The 14,581-nt window shown below is 48.2% G+C and overlaps 2 protein-coding genes across 3 annotated transcripts; both read left to right on the forward strand.

Annotated features, from left to right (window-relative positions):
- The first annotated feature begins 369 nt into the window (after nt 1-369).
- Nucleotides 370-2,152, forward strand: RBP5 (retinol binding protein 5). 2 transcript variants are annotated; one of them, XM_008499115.2, is made up of 4 exons: nt 370-646; nt 887-1,065; nt 1,518-1,619; nt 1,997-2,152. In XM_008499115.2, the coding sequence occupies exons 1-4, from the start codon at nt 574-576 to the stop codon at nt 2,048-2,050; spliced, it is 408 nt and encodes a 135-aa protein (XP_008497337.1). In that variant the 5' UTR covers nt 370-573; the 3' UTR covers nt 2,051-2,152. The 2 variants fall into 2 exon arrangements, with proteins under 2 accessions (XP_008497337.1, XP_030309799.1); XM_030453939.1 differs by lacking the exon at nt 1,518-1,619 and having other exon boundaries at nt 371-646.
- A 4,929-nt stretch (nt 2,153-7,081) lies between these two features.
- On the forward strand, nt 7,082-14,530 carry C1R (complement C1r). Its single transcript, XM_008499159.2, has 11 exons — nt 7,082-7,224; nt 8,369-8,597; nt 8,825-9,017; nt 9,194-9,337; nt 9,485-9,681; nt 10,122-10,269; nt 10,354-10,475; nt 11,064-11,142; nt 11,538-11,678; nt 12,953-13,027; nt 13,262-14,530. The coding sequence occupies exons 1-11, from the start codon at nt 7,217-7,219 to the stop codon at nt 14,059-14,061; spliced, it is 2,136 nt and encodes a 711-aa protein (XP_008497381.1). The 5' UTR covers nt 7,082-7,216; the 3' UTR covers nt 14,062-14,530.
- The last annotated feature ends 51 nt before the right edge of the window (nt 14,531-14,581 follow it).

The following is a 14,581-nucleotide window of genomic DNA, read 5'->3' on the forward strand; positions in this document are numbered from 1 at the left end:
GTGCCGGTGCTTCGCACCGGGAAACATCCTGACAGCGGGCCCGGGATGGGGGGTGTGAAGATCGAAGGGGTGCAGGGGAGAATTGCTGCAGAGCGTAACTGAAGCCCCCCACCCATCAGCCCCGGACTCGACGGGGCGGAGCTACCAGCCTGCCGCCTCTTTTCCTCGACGGGTGGACCGGGCCGGGGGCAACGTGGGCCGGGCCGGTACTATGGGGAAGATCTCAGCAGCTGTTGACGAAGGGTGGAGGGAGAACTTCCCGCTGGTTGGCAGCCAAGGATTTAACACAAGCAGCCCCCGGGGAGGGCGGGGGGTGAGAAGGGGATCCGCAGCTCTCCCGTCCTCCCCAGACGGGGCGGAGATGCTGGGAGTCTCGGCCATTTCCGCGCCCCCCGGCGCGGGGACTCTTACTGCAGCGAGGAGTCCCGCAGCCGGGCTGCCCCGCAGACCTCTCCGCACCGCAGTAGAGGCACCGGCCCGCCCAGCGAGCAAGCTCGGTCCCAGCTGTGTGCCTGTCCCGCTCCTTGCCCTCTCTCCTCCTCCTCGCTGCCTGCCCCGTCCCTCTGCGCCGGGATGCCTCCCAACCTGACCGGCTATTACCGCTTCGTCTCCCAGGAGAATATGGACAACTACCTGCGTGCTTTAGGTAACTCTATCCTCCTCATCCCGCTCCTACCTTCCCTTTTTCTTCCTTCTGTCACCAGAAATGTCAGAAATCAGCTAAAAAGGGATTTGGGGCCCTCTGGTCCTTTTGCCTTGAGTTGGGAGGGAGAAGAACAAATAATGGATGAGGTTCCTTAGCTAAGAGTGAAGGAGCTCTGGGTGGATGCTGCTAGAGGAGGGGGCCAGGTCCGTCCACAGATCTCCCTTTCTTTCCATCCTCCAGATATTAATGTGGTCCTGCGAAAACTGGTTTGCCTCTTGAAGCCTGATAAAGAGATCATCCACACGGGAGATCACATGGTCATCCGCACGATCACCTCCCTGCGAGACTATGTCATGGATTTTGACCTGGGAGTCCAGTTTGAGGAAGACCTGGGACCTGTGGATGGACGCAAGTGCCAGGTGAGAAGCTGAAGTCGTACAGTTTGGCAATGGACTGAGGTGCACTAGAAGTTCAGGGACTTGCCCAGCTTTTGACTCACAAACCAGATGAGAGCCCAGCCCAAAGCTGGCATGCCCTTGCAGGTTCAGAAATAAGTGGTTCTGTGAGTAAATCGCTCACAGCAAAGGGGGTGAGCACCCAACAGTCAGAAACCCAGTACTTTGGGACTCAAGAGTACTGTCCTCTGGAGCAAAGCCCTGGAAAGACAGAACGCCAGCCCACTTGGTGGGACTCTGATACACTTGGAAGCCACAGGGTCATTCACCTTCCGCAAAGAGCATCATCCCCAAGGAGCCATCAAAAAGACAGCAGATCAGGGACTGCATTTGAAAATCTGTCTGATGGGAACGGTCATCTAGCCAGGATCTGCTTAACTTGGTGCCATGTCTTCCCCTCTCCTCCTTTTTTTCAGACAACTGTCTCCTGGGAGGGGGATCAGCTGGTATGTGAGCAGCTAGGAGAGAAGAGGAATCGGGGCTGGAGGCACTGGCTGGAGGGAGACCAGCTGCATCTGGTGAGGAGGGGTCCAGCACAGCTAGCTAAATCCCACTCACAGTGGCCAGGGGAATGCACAGTGTGGGTGTTGTGGGCTCTGAGCCAGCCACGCAGCTTTGTTTCATCTCCTCTTAAGACTCCAGCCTTCAGGAGTAGCCACCACTTCAGACAAACATCCGCCTCCTGGGTTTAAAAGTTAACGCATCTTAGAACAGGCAACGTCCTTTTCCTGACCCGCAGCCTGACCCGCTGGGACTTTGGGAGGGTCAGGAAGGGTGTACAGCACATATGACGGGCCAGCACTGAGAGGGCAGGCAGGACTGCTGTGGAGGCAGCTGGGAGGGGAAAGAAGTAGGGGATCCAACCTAAACAACTCTTTCGCCCCTCTCTCCCCAGCGCATGACCGCTGAAGATGAGGTCTGTGTCCAAGTTTTCCAGAAAGTGAAGTGAGCGCTCGGAAAGATGCCTGGATGGGACCCTCACTCTCGAGTGCAAACTGTCCCAGATTGAAAAAGAAACAAGACTCGAAAGAGACGAGCACACACACACACAGCACCCCCGTGGCAGCGTGTTTTCTTTTGCGTCTCCTCTCGCCCAGCAGCTGCCGGGGAGGCGGCTGGGAGGGATGGGATGGGATGGGATGGGGTGGGGTGGGGTGGGGTGGGGTGGGATGGGGCCTCCCGCGGCCCGGGGTCACGGCGGGGACGAGTCTGGCGGGAGCGGTAGGCGGGGAGAGAAGGCGACCGGGGAGGGCCGGGGTGGGCAGGTCGGTGGGCAGGCACGGAGGCTTCTTTCAGAATAAGAGCGGAGCGGGGAGGAGCGGGGCGGGGGCTGCTTTACGGCCGGCCCGGCCCCTCGCAGCTCGGGCATCCCTTCTGCCCACCCCAACGGGGCCGAACCCTTGGGAAAGCAGTTGTCTGAGTGGGCGAGGGCGGGTTTAGCTGTACTTCGGTCTGCAGCCACCAACCCCATCCGTCTTCTCCTGTCCCCAGGGGACGCCACATTCTTATCAGGATTCAAGGATTCTTGAGCAGGACAGGTAGAGAACAGTATTTGTCCTTGCAAGTTAAGGATTACTATATTGATGTGAAGTTCAAGGGCTGGAGCAACTAGCCCCATGTTCTTTGCACTCCTGAGAAGGTTCCAAGGATGAGGGAGGCCCAGTCTTTCCTCCTGGTATAAGAACCCTGGCCACCACCTCTACCCCACACTCCTTCTGCCCTTCCCCATGGCCATCACAGCTCTCTGGTTCACAGCTCCTCTCTGTGATCAGAGACCAAGAGACAGAACCAAAGGGGGTGAGGTCCCTTGAAAAGCTAAACTGGTGACAAAGACAGAGGTGCCCTTTAATGAAGACACCTGATGGAATGTGCTCAAACTCATGGGTAGTTATTTCTGAAGGACACTTGTGGTTGCCCCCCCCCCCCTACAAAAGGTTGAAGGGGGGGGGTATGCAGAGATGTTTATGTGCTGTCATCGCAGATAACCAAGATTCAGGCAGATTTTGAAAATACGGTCCCTTTTCAAACTCAGAAAACCCATTTTTTTCCTCCAGTGGCTCATCTAAAAATCAGTATTTTCCAAAGAGCTTCATTTCATGGAACTGCAAAGTATCATGAGAGGAGCATTACTTCAGAACACATGATAAGCAAGGGGTTAGGGAGCTGCAGCTATATGTATAATGTCAACCTCTGGTTCTTCAAGAGTGTCTCTGAGGACATTCCAGACTGCAGCATCCTGTCAATATCCACAGTGCAAGAGTACCACCAAGTGGGACAAAACGAAACCCAACGAACAGTCATAGCCACACCATGCAGCTTGTCATTTATCTGCTCTGTTCAGACCTCCACAACCCATCATTCTGTCATAGAAGCCTCTCTGTTACCTGTGTTGTATCATAATGTTGCAAAAGGCAGAGCTTTGACAGCAGCTGAAGCTGGTTCAACTGTTGAACCCATTGTATCCCTCCATACAAGAGATCTTCTGAGCTGCTTCTGATCCCCAACACCAAGCATATATGAAAATCATGTCCTGGATGATATCTTCTGTGTGATCAACAACTTAACAATTCATCTCAGGCCCTGCACCAAAAGCTAGTAAAAGCTTTCATTTTCTCAGCCTACGTTCTAGTTTGATGGTAGACAGCTGTTGCCTTCAGGTCAAAAGCCAGACTCTTCCACTGGCATGCCAACCATCCACTTAATCATCATGTAAGCCTGATAGGTGATATGCTGAGTGGAATTCTTCTGACTGGTTCTTGCAGCCATCATATATCCATAATATCATCTCATCTTCAGAGAGCATCCCGTTGTGCCAGAACCACAAATAGTAATCAGTTCCCACCTGATGTGGTCTACGCTTGTATTAATCATAAGGCATAGTCCAACCTACTCTGGGTCTTCAGTTAGCAACTATCAGCACTAAAAATTCACTTAATTTTCTTAGGTGTGATGGTTAAGTAAGATGGCAACTTTCCACAACAGTACTGTATTGCTGAGACACAAGCCTGTGGGAGGTGAGGATGCTAGTGTAAGGCAGGAGACAAGGTGCTATATTGGGAGGACACAGTCTTTGTCCTTGCCCTTTGCTGAGTGGCTAATGCTGCAGAACTACATCCCTTCTGGCATGGTTAGGTTTGCTCCTTAATTTAGAAGGCAGGGAAACAGACTACCAAGATGATGATCATTATCATCTCATAACAGGGTAAGACCCACTCTTAGTATCCTGAGCCTTTTGGTATAGGTCTTCTTCCCCGTATCAGCCAGAGCTTCAGGAGTTGCATGGTTTAAAAAAGTACTAAAAACATTGTCTAGCACAGGCCTAGTTGTTTGAGACCAAGCCCTGTGGCTAGTGGCAGTGTCTCTAAAAGGCTTCAATGGGTAGTCAAACCAAGGGCTTGAAGGCAGAGTCCCCTCAGAAAGCAGCTCAGTGTTCAGAGGTGAGCCTGGGTCTGTGGCCCTAATGTGCTGTATGGTAGGTGGCGTAGCTGAAGGAGGCCCAACAGAGTTATTTCTCTGTCTTCCTTGCTTCAGGTTTGAGGAAAAAGTATAGAACTCATCTCAGTGGACAAGAAAGTCTGCACATTACAGGATGGTCTCATAGCTTCTGAGGCTGTAGAGCAGGTTTCTTTCCAATGATCTGCAACACACTGTATTCAAAACAGAAGTCTCTTTGCATGAGAAAATGTTGGTATCTTTGTACTGAGGATCTATGGTTTCTTTATTTTGCTCTGAAATTGTCTTTATTTATTTTCCAGTCCTGTTGAGTCAAGCAGGCAGCAAATGGGTGCTAGTTTTGGTGTTCTGTGGTCCTACATGTATCCTGCCCTTAAGCAAAGAAAGGCACCAACATCCTCCTAAGGAAAAAAATGGTACCAGATATGTCCTGGGGCCTTCCTAACATAAAGAAGAGGATTTCACAAAGCATCTGAAGAGGAACACCATGAGCAGGAGCACTGGAGCAGGACTGAGGACATAACTGTATTGTCCAAATCAGATAGATCTATGGGATCCAGAGGTAGGCTGCTCCAGTTAGGCATATCCCCAGCTAACCACTTTTTCTTTACAAGCTGAAGTACTCTCCTAGTAGTCCAGATGATGCTATCACAGCAAGGGGAGGAAATTAAGACATGGGAGATGTGCCTTGGAAGTGCCCTGGAGGACTCACAGTAGTGCCTTCTGGATAGAAGTTTCCTTATAAATGACTATACACCAAAATTATCAGCTTCCTTACAAATGCCCTCAGACCTGTCTGTCTACCCATGCTTTGTCAGGAAACACTTCCCACTGGTAACCTGCCCAGTACAGATCTCTCAGTGAGTAATTTCCAGTGTTTGCCAGCTACTTTCCAGATGCAGTTTCTGAGTATATGTTTCCATTCTGGTGGGACAGTAAACCAGCAGAACCTGCTCCAGCATGGCACAGCACATCAGTGAGCCTACCTAAGTATGTTCATCATGCAGAAGAGATATTTGGATATCAGGAATTATTGAGGTAACATCTCCCACTTAATTCGGATGTGTAGAGCCATATGGTTTTATTATAGAGGCACTAATTATATATGTGAGTGATCTTTTTCAGGCCATCAGTTGAAAGATGTTTGATGAGCAGGTTCTCAAGTACATTTCCATAAACATCTCAGAGATGCTTTCTTCATTCTATTTGACACTATTTTCATCTTTATTCGAGATGTTTTTGTAGCTGTGAATTATTTCACTCGGAATCACAGAATGTTAGGGGTTGAAAGGGACCTCTGGTGATCATCTAGTCCTACCCCTCTGCCAGAGCAGGTGCACCTAGAGTAGGTTGCATAAGGTGGCATCCAGGTGAGTTTTGAATGTCTCCAGAGATGGAAATTCTACCACCTCTCTGGGTAGTCTGTTACAGTGCTCTGCTACCCTCAAAGTAAAGTATTTCTTCCTTATGTTTCTGTGTTCCAGTTTGTGACTATTGCCTCCTGTTCTGTGACTGGACACCACTGAAAAGAGACTAGTCTCATCCTCCTGACACCTGCCCTTCAGATATTTGTAAGCACTGATGAGATCCTCCCCCCCTTAGTCTTCTCCAGGCTGAACAGACCCAGTTCTCTCAGACCTTCCCCATATGGTAGATGCTCCAGTCCCCATACTGATATTCTCACTGAGACAGAGCTCCTATTATTTCAGTGCAAGAAACTTGCTAATTTCTCTGAAGCCACACGTGTAAGGGAAAACAGTGAAATGGTGTTTTATCTGTTACACTGAAGTCTGAAAGCCAAGAAATTCTAAACTTCATGAAGCTGGTGACATACAGTGTATGTGTGTTGGGTGCTACATTGATAAAACTCTGAAATGTGTTTGCAAACTGCTGTCTTTTCTCATTTCCCTGTTAAGGCCTTATCTTCCCTGAAGGCCTTATCTATCTTTTTTTTTTCTTTTCTTTTTTTTCTTTTTCTTTTTTCTTTTTTTTTTTTTTGAAAAATGCTTGCAGAACAAACAGCAAGAAGAGTCCTTGAAAACAGACCTGCTCTCAGAACACTTTTAATTCTATAGGTTTGTTGATTTTTCTTAAGATCTATTTAACGCAAATATCTGAGGCTTATCGCTTTCCTTGAAGAACTTCCCACTTCCTGTCTCTCCCCCTAAAAACCCTCTGAAATGTTCCTCAGCAAGCCAGAACAGAGAAAACTTTACTTTTTTTACAGCCAAAATTCACCTAAAATTTCTGGTCTTCCTACACCAGAAAACTGCCTAGGACGAGGAGGGGAGTCTTCCAAACTCCGGGCAGCTGCTGGATTGCCGATGAAGCCCAGGGACGGGTCTCTAGCAATCATTTTCCTGCCTCTTCCTCCCACAGCACACGGTGGCCCGGGCTGCCCGGGCTGTGCGGACCCCCAGAGCACCGGCAGCATCCCGGCCGTGCGGGTCCGGGTGCCCAGAGGCTCGGCCGCGTCTCGGCAGCAGAGGGCAGCAGGCAGCGGGCGGCCGGAACCGGGGCTGGAGCCGGGGAAAGGCTTTCTTTTCCCTTCCCCCGGACTCTCCCCACCTACCTGGCCGGCCTCTGGGCTTCTCGGTGACCGCCGCTGCGGAGGTCCAGGGGGGTAGAGGGGCAGGGAGGGTTGATCGCGGCGGGAGAGCGCATGGACATGTGAGTGGGGCGGCTGGGGAGGGGGGGGACGGTCATCCACATCGCGGGGAGAATTGGGGCTGTTTAGCCTGGATAAAAGGAGGCTGAGGGGAGACCTTACGGCTGTCTGCAACTACTAGAAGGGAGGGTACTACTAGAAGTGAGGTGGGTGTCGGTCTCCTCTCCCGAGTAATAAGCGATAGAACAAGAGGAAATGGCCCCAAGTTGCACCAGGGGAGGTTCAGACTGGATTTTAGGAATAATTTCTTCACCGAAAGGGTTGTCCGGCACTAGAACAGGCTGCCCAGGGCAGCGGTTGAGTCACCATCCCTGGAGGAATGTGTAGAAGTGTAGCTTAGGGGCATGGTTTGGTGGGGACTTGGCAGCATGATAGGTTAACAGTTGGACTGGATGATCTTCAAAGCCTTTTCCAACCAAAGCCATTCGATGCTCTTTGCAGGGAGGTAACCGGAGGGAGAGGTCCAAAGGGCTAAGCTCATGCTCACTGTCACTCCATTAAAGCTTTGCTAGCACATAGGGTTGAGAAGAAAGGGTCTTCCTGTTTTCATGAGATTTGGGCAGTGAGCTTGTGTTGGAAGGACACAACTTCCCACTTCTCAGAGGGGAAGAGGGGAGATCTGCAGAATGAGAAAAAAAAATTAGTGCCAACTTTTGGAGAAGAGAGATAGAGACATGACTGTGCATAGGGCTGCCCGGGAGATATTGCAGGATTGCTTCTCAATGAACTGAGTTTCAGAGCTTCAGATCCTTATCAAATGATCCAAGAAAAGATACTAAACTAGCAATAAGTAGAAAGAACCTTCTGGCACAGAGCCAAAGGGAACCAAGCTTTCCCTAGTTCCAGGGAACCAAGCCTCATGACTGCTGTGAACAAGCAGATGTTGCTCAGGAAATTCACCCATGTTCCCTCAAACTGCTTCCTGGGTTGATGAATCTCTTTGGGTCACAGTGCCTTGCTGGACTTGGGTAGTGCTAGTTCCTTCATTTCAGCTGTCCTCCTTATTCTTGAATGATACAAGCCAGAAGCTGGGCATACAGCTAGGCCTCCTGTGTTTGGATTCCATGGAGCAAGTGACTTGTAAAGTCTTTGATTTTGGGTGAGCTAATTTTGTGCAATGTCATAGTTTATTTGCTGTGTTCACAGGCATGTTCCATTTGTCCTTTGGGCTTTCTTCTTTTTTGGAGTGATCAGTTCCAGTCCAGTCTCAAGAAAGCTTTTTGGGGAGATCAGATCCCCAGGTTATCCCAAGCCATATCCCAACAATAACATCAGCATCTGGGACATCCATGTCCCAAAAGGCTATGTAGTGAAGCTTACCTTCAGATATTTTGACCTGGAGCCATCTGAGTCCTGCTTTTATGACTATGTTAAGGTAGGTACATAAATACCGGGGTCACACTGGGGGCTGGAGATGGGAATTTAGTGGCCACCAGCTGCAGTGGCTGTTAATTCACCAGATTCTCCTGCTTCACACAAAGGGAAGGAGTTAAAGATATAAATGGGTGGAGCAGGTCCTAGCAGCTCATGGCTCATGGTAGGGATACACAGAGAAGGCTGAATCTTACCAGGCTGCAGTGATTTTCACCTTAACCTTGACAGATCAAAGCAGACAAGAAGGATTTGGGTCGATACTGTGGCCAGCTTGGGTCAACCACAGGCAATCATCCAGGAAGAAAAGAATTTGTGTCTAAGGGGAACAGTATGCATCTGACGTTTCACTCTGATTTCTCCAATGAAGACAATGGCACAGTGATTCCCTACAGGGGCTTCCTGGCCTATTACCAAGCTGTAGGTGAGTGGGCAATACTCATTGCAGAAAGAAGCCTGTGTGTCTCCACCGATTTTCCTCCCTGTCAGGGAAATACAGAGCAGCAGTAAGCAAGGATATAGATCTTTATGTACTTTGAGTGTATAGTAGAGAGGTTTAACACTTTCCTCCCCTTACCCCTGCATCTCCTATGTCTTCAGATCTTGATGAATGTGACCTTAACAGTGCTGCTGAGGAAGACGAAAGACCTCAGTGCCAGCACTTATGCCACAACTATGTGGGTGGCTACTTCTGTTCTTGCCGGATTGGTTACCAGCTTCAGAGTGACCGCCACTCTTGCAAAGGTAAATTGAAATTCTGAAAAATCACAGGGTTCCAGGGACGGAGCCCTTCAGCTAGGACAGGTGTGAAAAGTGACTTAGGGAGCAGTTAACAGGGCTGCAGAAGACCCAGCTCCACAATGTGACCTATACTTCCTTCCTCTACACCAGTGGAGTGCAGCAGTGAGCTGTTCACAGAGGAATCTGGGTATCTGAGCAGCCCTGAATACCCCGAGCCCTATCCTGAAGACCTCCGGTGTAACTACAGCATCCGTCTGCAAAAAGGCCTGTCTGTCATCCTCAAGTTCCTGGAACCCTTTGAGATTGATGAACACCAGCAAGTACACTGTCCCTATGACCAGCTCAAGGTACTGGAGATTAGCAAACTCTACTTTCAACCCTGTGGCCAGACCTGAGCAGGAGCTGGGGGGACACCACTATTCGGATGAGAAACATGGGATCAGTACAAGGAGAATGCCCCAGCATGAAGGACTGACCTCTTCCCTTGTCCCTCCCTCAGTGTGCTTAATTACCACTGTCCTGAGGTCAGAGGCTCTAGGTCACAGGTCCCTGAGAATGGAGCCAAAAATGCCAGCCTTCTTCCAGTTTTATCTCCCTTTTGGGATTTGAAGGGGTTGTAAGCTCTAGGTCAGCCCTTTGTTTTGATCTGTCCATGCAAACATCAGCAAAGCTGGGTCAGACAGACAGCCCTACTCACCATGGCAGGCTTGGTCTGGATTGAAATTGGGATACTGGCGCAGAGAGGCATGTGTGTTTCTGTCCCTGTGATCCATGTTTCCCTTATCAGATCCAAGCACGAGGGAGAGAGATTGGCGAATTCTGTGGCAAGGAGTCACCTGGCAGCATTGAAACCAACAGCAATGAGGTGGACATACTCTTCCTTACCGATGAGTCTGGGTTCAGCCGTGGCTGGAAAATCCACTACACCTCAGAGAGTAAGACATTTCTTCTCCAGAGGCTACTACAGCCTACCTGCACGGTTTGCTAATACCAACTTACTTTGTTCCACTCTTTAACAGAAGTACGGTGCCCACAGCCTGTCCCACGGGATCAGTTCACCATCATCAGAGACCTGCAGCCTGTCTACCAATTTCAGGACTATTTCACTGTCAGCTGCCAGGCTGGGTATAACCTGATGGAGGTGAGATTCTTCTCCACTCCCTGCAGCCATAGCCTAGCTTATCTTTAGTTTGCTTAAGTCTTAGACTTTCTTCAGAGATTTCACTCCTGGCAACCTCTTGCAATTTCTGTTTCTTCCTTGCTTCAGTTGGCTTTGTTCCAATGTTTTCTTCTTTTGTAGCTCCTTTTCTTTATGCAGTTATGGTTTCACAAAGGCCTGGTAGAAAATGAAAGACTAAGATCCCAGGAAACACTGGTAAACAAGAATATCTCTTTGGAGGGATACGAAATCTTAAAGACTTAAAGCAGAAGATGTTATCTGCCTCCCTTGCCATCCTATTGTCAGAACTGTGTAGTGCCCCAGACTTGTCACAGTATTATGATTGGTGGCTGCTGCTATCTTGGCCTGCTATGAAGAATTTGTAACCTCTGGCAAACAGATGACATAGAGGGAAAGGCAGCAAATAGAGAGGACAGCAACTGGTACAGACTGCAGAGGGTTAACTACTGGACAGCAGTGAAAATTGGGCAGCTAGAATATTATTTTAACCTGAGGAAGGGAATGGAAGGGTCTGTAAAACCAGCAGTGCTCTTTTTCTCTCCCATGCAGGGCAACCAAAAGCTGCTGTCCTTCACGGCTGTCTGCCAGGCTGATGGGACGTGGCATCAATCCATGCCCTGCTGTGAAAGTGAGTGATCTGAAAAAAGGGATTATGCCCCCTGCTGTGGCTTTCCCATCAAAGAACAAGGGGGATTCAGCCTCTGTGACTCAGTTTTTCTCTGGACACAGACTTATGGACATGCTGGTTGGAAGGACCAGTGGAGGTCCATGGCTGACTTTCATTACATTTTTCCTCTTACAAAAACCTAATTTTTTTTTCTCCCTTACAGAAATTATCACTAAAAATTTATCACTAAAAGCAAAAGATACCTGTGTGGGTTCCCTTTTATAACAACCTATCTGCTCACTGTACTAACTGTTCCAGTCCATCCTTCGTGTCATGGCCTCAATCCAAGTGGAGCCTAAACCTGCAAGGAGGAAGGCTGTTTCTGAGTCACTTTTTTCTTTTTATTTTTTTTTTAGTTGTGAACTGTGGCAGCCCTACAAACCTGACCAATGGGGCATTCAGCTATGCTAACAAATCTGCAAACAACAACTACCAGTCAGTGATCACATACCGATGCAATGAGCCATTTTATCACATTGTCACTGGAGCAGGCGGTGGTGAGTCCTAATCCCACACAGACATTGAAATGTGTGCATGAAAAGCCCTCTCAGATTTCCAGTTAGGAATGTCTCTGCTCCCCAGGTTTAGGGCTCATGCTTTCCTCCTGGGGAAGGCTCTCCAATCTTTCCTTAGCTCTGCAGCATAGCCTCTGAGGCTTGTTGTCTCAAGCCTCTTCCCACTCTGCTTCATTCTCAAGAGTCCATCACATCCTTCCTCCACATTCTTCCTTATCTTTTTCAGAGGGTCTTACTCTCTCTCATCTGTCACAATTTATTCTTCTCTAGTGGATTTCATTCTTTCACTGAAATTTGAGACATGGTGTCTGGGAATCACCAAAACTCTGAAACATCCAGTGCAACATCACACATTGCCATGGATGCAAATAAATAAACTCCCACTCCACTCCAATATAATGCTATTTACCTCTTTGGAATATTGTCCAGCAAAAAATATCTAAGGACTAAACAACATACATGCAGAAAAACCTATTTTTATGTAACAGGCCAGAAAAATAGAGTCAACATTCAAAACCATTCACCTGTCCTCTTTTGCACATGAGACTTGATTTGGTATCACAGGAGCTTTGGTTACAAGAACAGTGTAATAAGTTCATGATCTCCTTGCCTTGGCTGCTCTCCTTTGCTTAGCTGCAAAAAAAAAAAAAAAAATTAAAATATTTTTAGTTATTAGCACAGACTTTCCAAGAAAAGCAAGAATCTTGGAGGTAGTGGAGCTTGTGCTGAGAGGTGATGTGCAAGTTAGCTGACCTGCAATATAGCCTCAGGAATAGATACTGAACATGTGCAGTAACTGACTCATCTTTTGGTTTTTTCTGGAACAAAACACCTTGTCCTACTTTCTGCAAACTACAGACTAGAAACTTGAATCTAAAATCCATGTCTTTTCTTATTCTCTACTTCTTTGGGTGAAGTAAGGTCAAACTGGTCTATAAGCATGTGGACTGATGAGCCACAGATACCTCTTCAGGTTTTTCTTCTACAGAAGCAGTGCCTGAACTTTACTGGTCACCTGGAAATGAGGTGCTTCGAGATTTAATACTATCACAGATGGAGACATTCCAGATTGTGCCACAGGCAGCTTTTCCCACAAAAGGGTGTCTTTGGGATGGAAGGGCTGAGTGCAGCATGTGAGACACCATGGAGAGAGGAACCCCTTGACAGTATTATTCTCTTTTTTTCTCTTCCTCTTTCCTTCTACACACCCAGTGCCTGCAGGCCTGGGTCTCATTAACTTCCATCTCATCTTGCAGACATATTCACCTGCTCTGCTGAGGGAACCTGGGTGGATCGAGATGGCCAGGTGAGGATTCCTGCCTGTTTGCCAGGTCAGTAAAAAAGCTCTGACTTTGTCTAGTGTTTATTGGCTCATGCTTACAGTCAGTACAATTCCAGGACAAAATGCAGGGTGGGGAGTGAGGACAATGGTGTCAGTGAGGCAGGACAGGGGAGTCTGTCAAGGAAGGCAAGAATAAGGAGAAATCAAACAGTGATGGTGTCGGAAGGAGGGAGACAGAGCAGGGCAGCAGAGGGTGTAATGATCTCCTTGCATTTCTCTGCAGTGTGTGGGAAGCCAGTCCATCCCATTACTGAAGTTCAGCGGATCTTGGGTGGCAAGTCAGCAAGGAGAGGGAATTTCCCTTGGCAGGCTCTGACTGACATCCATGGACGAGGGGGTGGTGCACTTCTGGGTGATCGCTGGATCCTGACTGCTGCCCACGCCATCCTTCCCAAAGAGGCAGAGGACAATGTAAACCTGGACAAGATAGCAGAAGATGCTAATATTTTCCTTGGCCACACCAATGTAGAAGAGCTCTACAAGATGGGTAACCACCCTGTACGTAGAATTTTTATCCATCCAGATTACAACCCTAAAGATTACTACAATTTTAATGGGGACATAGCCTTGCTGGAGCTGAAAAACCCAGTAACCCTGGGACCTACAATACTGCCCATCTGTCTCCCAGATATTACCAACACCACGTTCTACAGGGATGGACGTGTAGGCTACGTGAGCGGCTTTGGTGTGGAAAAACACCACGTTTCAAATGACTTGAAGTATGTGAGCCTACCAGCAGTTGCTGATGAGAAGTGTCAGAATTGGCTGGATAGTGCAAAGGGGGATGATCCTATAGTTTTCTCTGAGAACATGTTCTGTGCTGGCTTCCTCACAGTCAAACAGGATGCCTGCCAGGGGGATAGTGGGAGCGTCTTCACAGTGTTAGACACACAAAGTGGTCACTGGGTGGCTACTGGTATTGTTTCTTGGGGTATCGGCTGCGCTCAAGGTTACGGCTTCTATACCAAGATCCTCAACTATGTGGACTGGATTAAAGGAATAGTAGGGGAGGACAGGGTCTAATTGTTGCTGTCCTTCTACCTGGAGAATCAGCAATGACAAAATTACAGATACAGCAAATCATATCTAAAGCTTTCAATGCTGTCCCAAAGGTTCTTCAAAATGCAGATCATGTAACTTTCATCATGAGCACTTCTGAAAGCCACCATGTTGTTTGAAGAATTTTTGGTGGTACCATCAAAACTTACCAAAGCTGCTGTACCATTGGCAGCTTATGGGACACCTTTGTAGGCATTCTGGTTCTTCCAGATCTTATTATTGGATGAAGCCTGAATAGTATCAGGAAATTGTATGACAGCAAACATATTATTTGAAGTGCCGATGGTCTCATCAAAATACTACAGTTTACTTTTGTATTTACAGTTTACTTGCAGAAAGCTTGCGAGGCAGCAGACTTTCTTGAAGGATCTGGCACTTTGTGCTGAGTACAGCGTGCATGTGCCCATTGGCATCAATGAAATTCTATGAATATTAAAATAATTACTGAAGAAAATAGGTGTGGTTTTCTGTGTTGGTTTTTTTG

Source organism: Calypte anna, chromosome 1 (genome assembly GCF_003957555.1).
Source record: "Calypte anna isolate BGI_N300 chromosome 1, bCalAnn1_v1.p, whole genome shotgun sequence".
Classification (NCBI taxonomy): domain Eukaryota; kingdom Metazoa; phylum Chordata; class Aves; order Apodiformes; family Trochilidae; genus Calypte; species Calypte anna.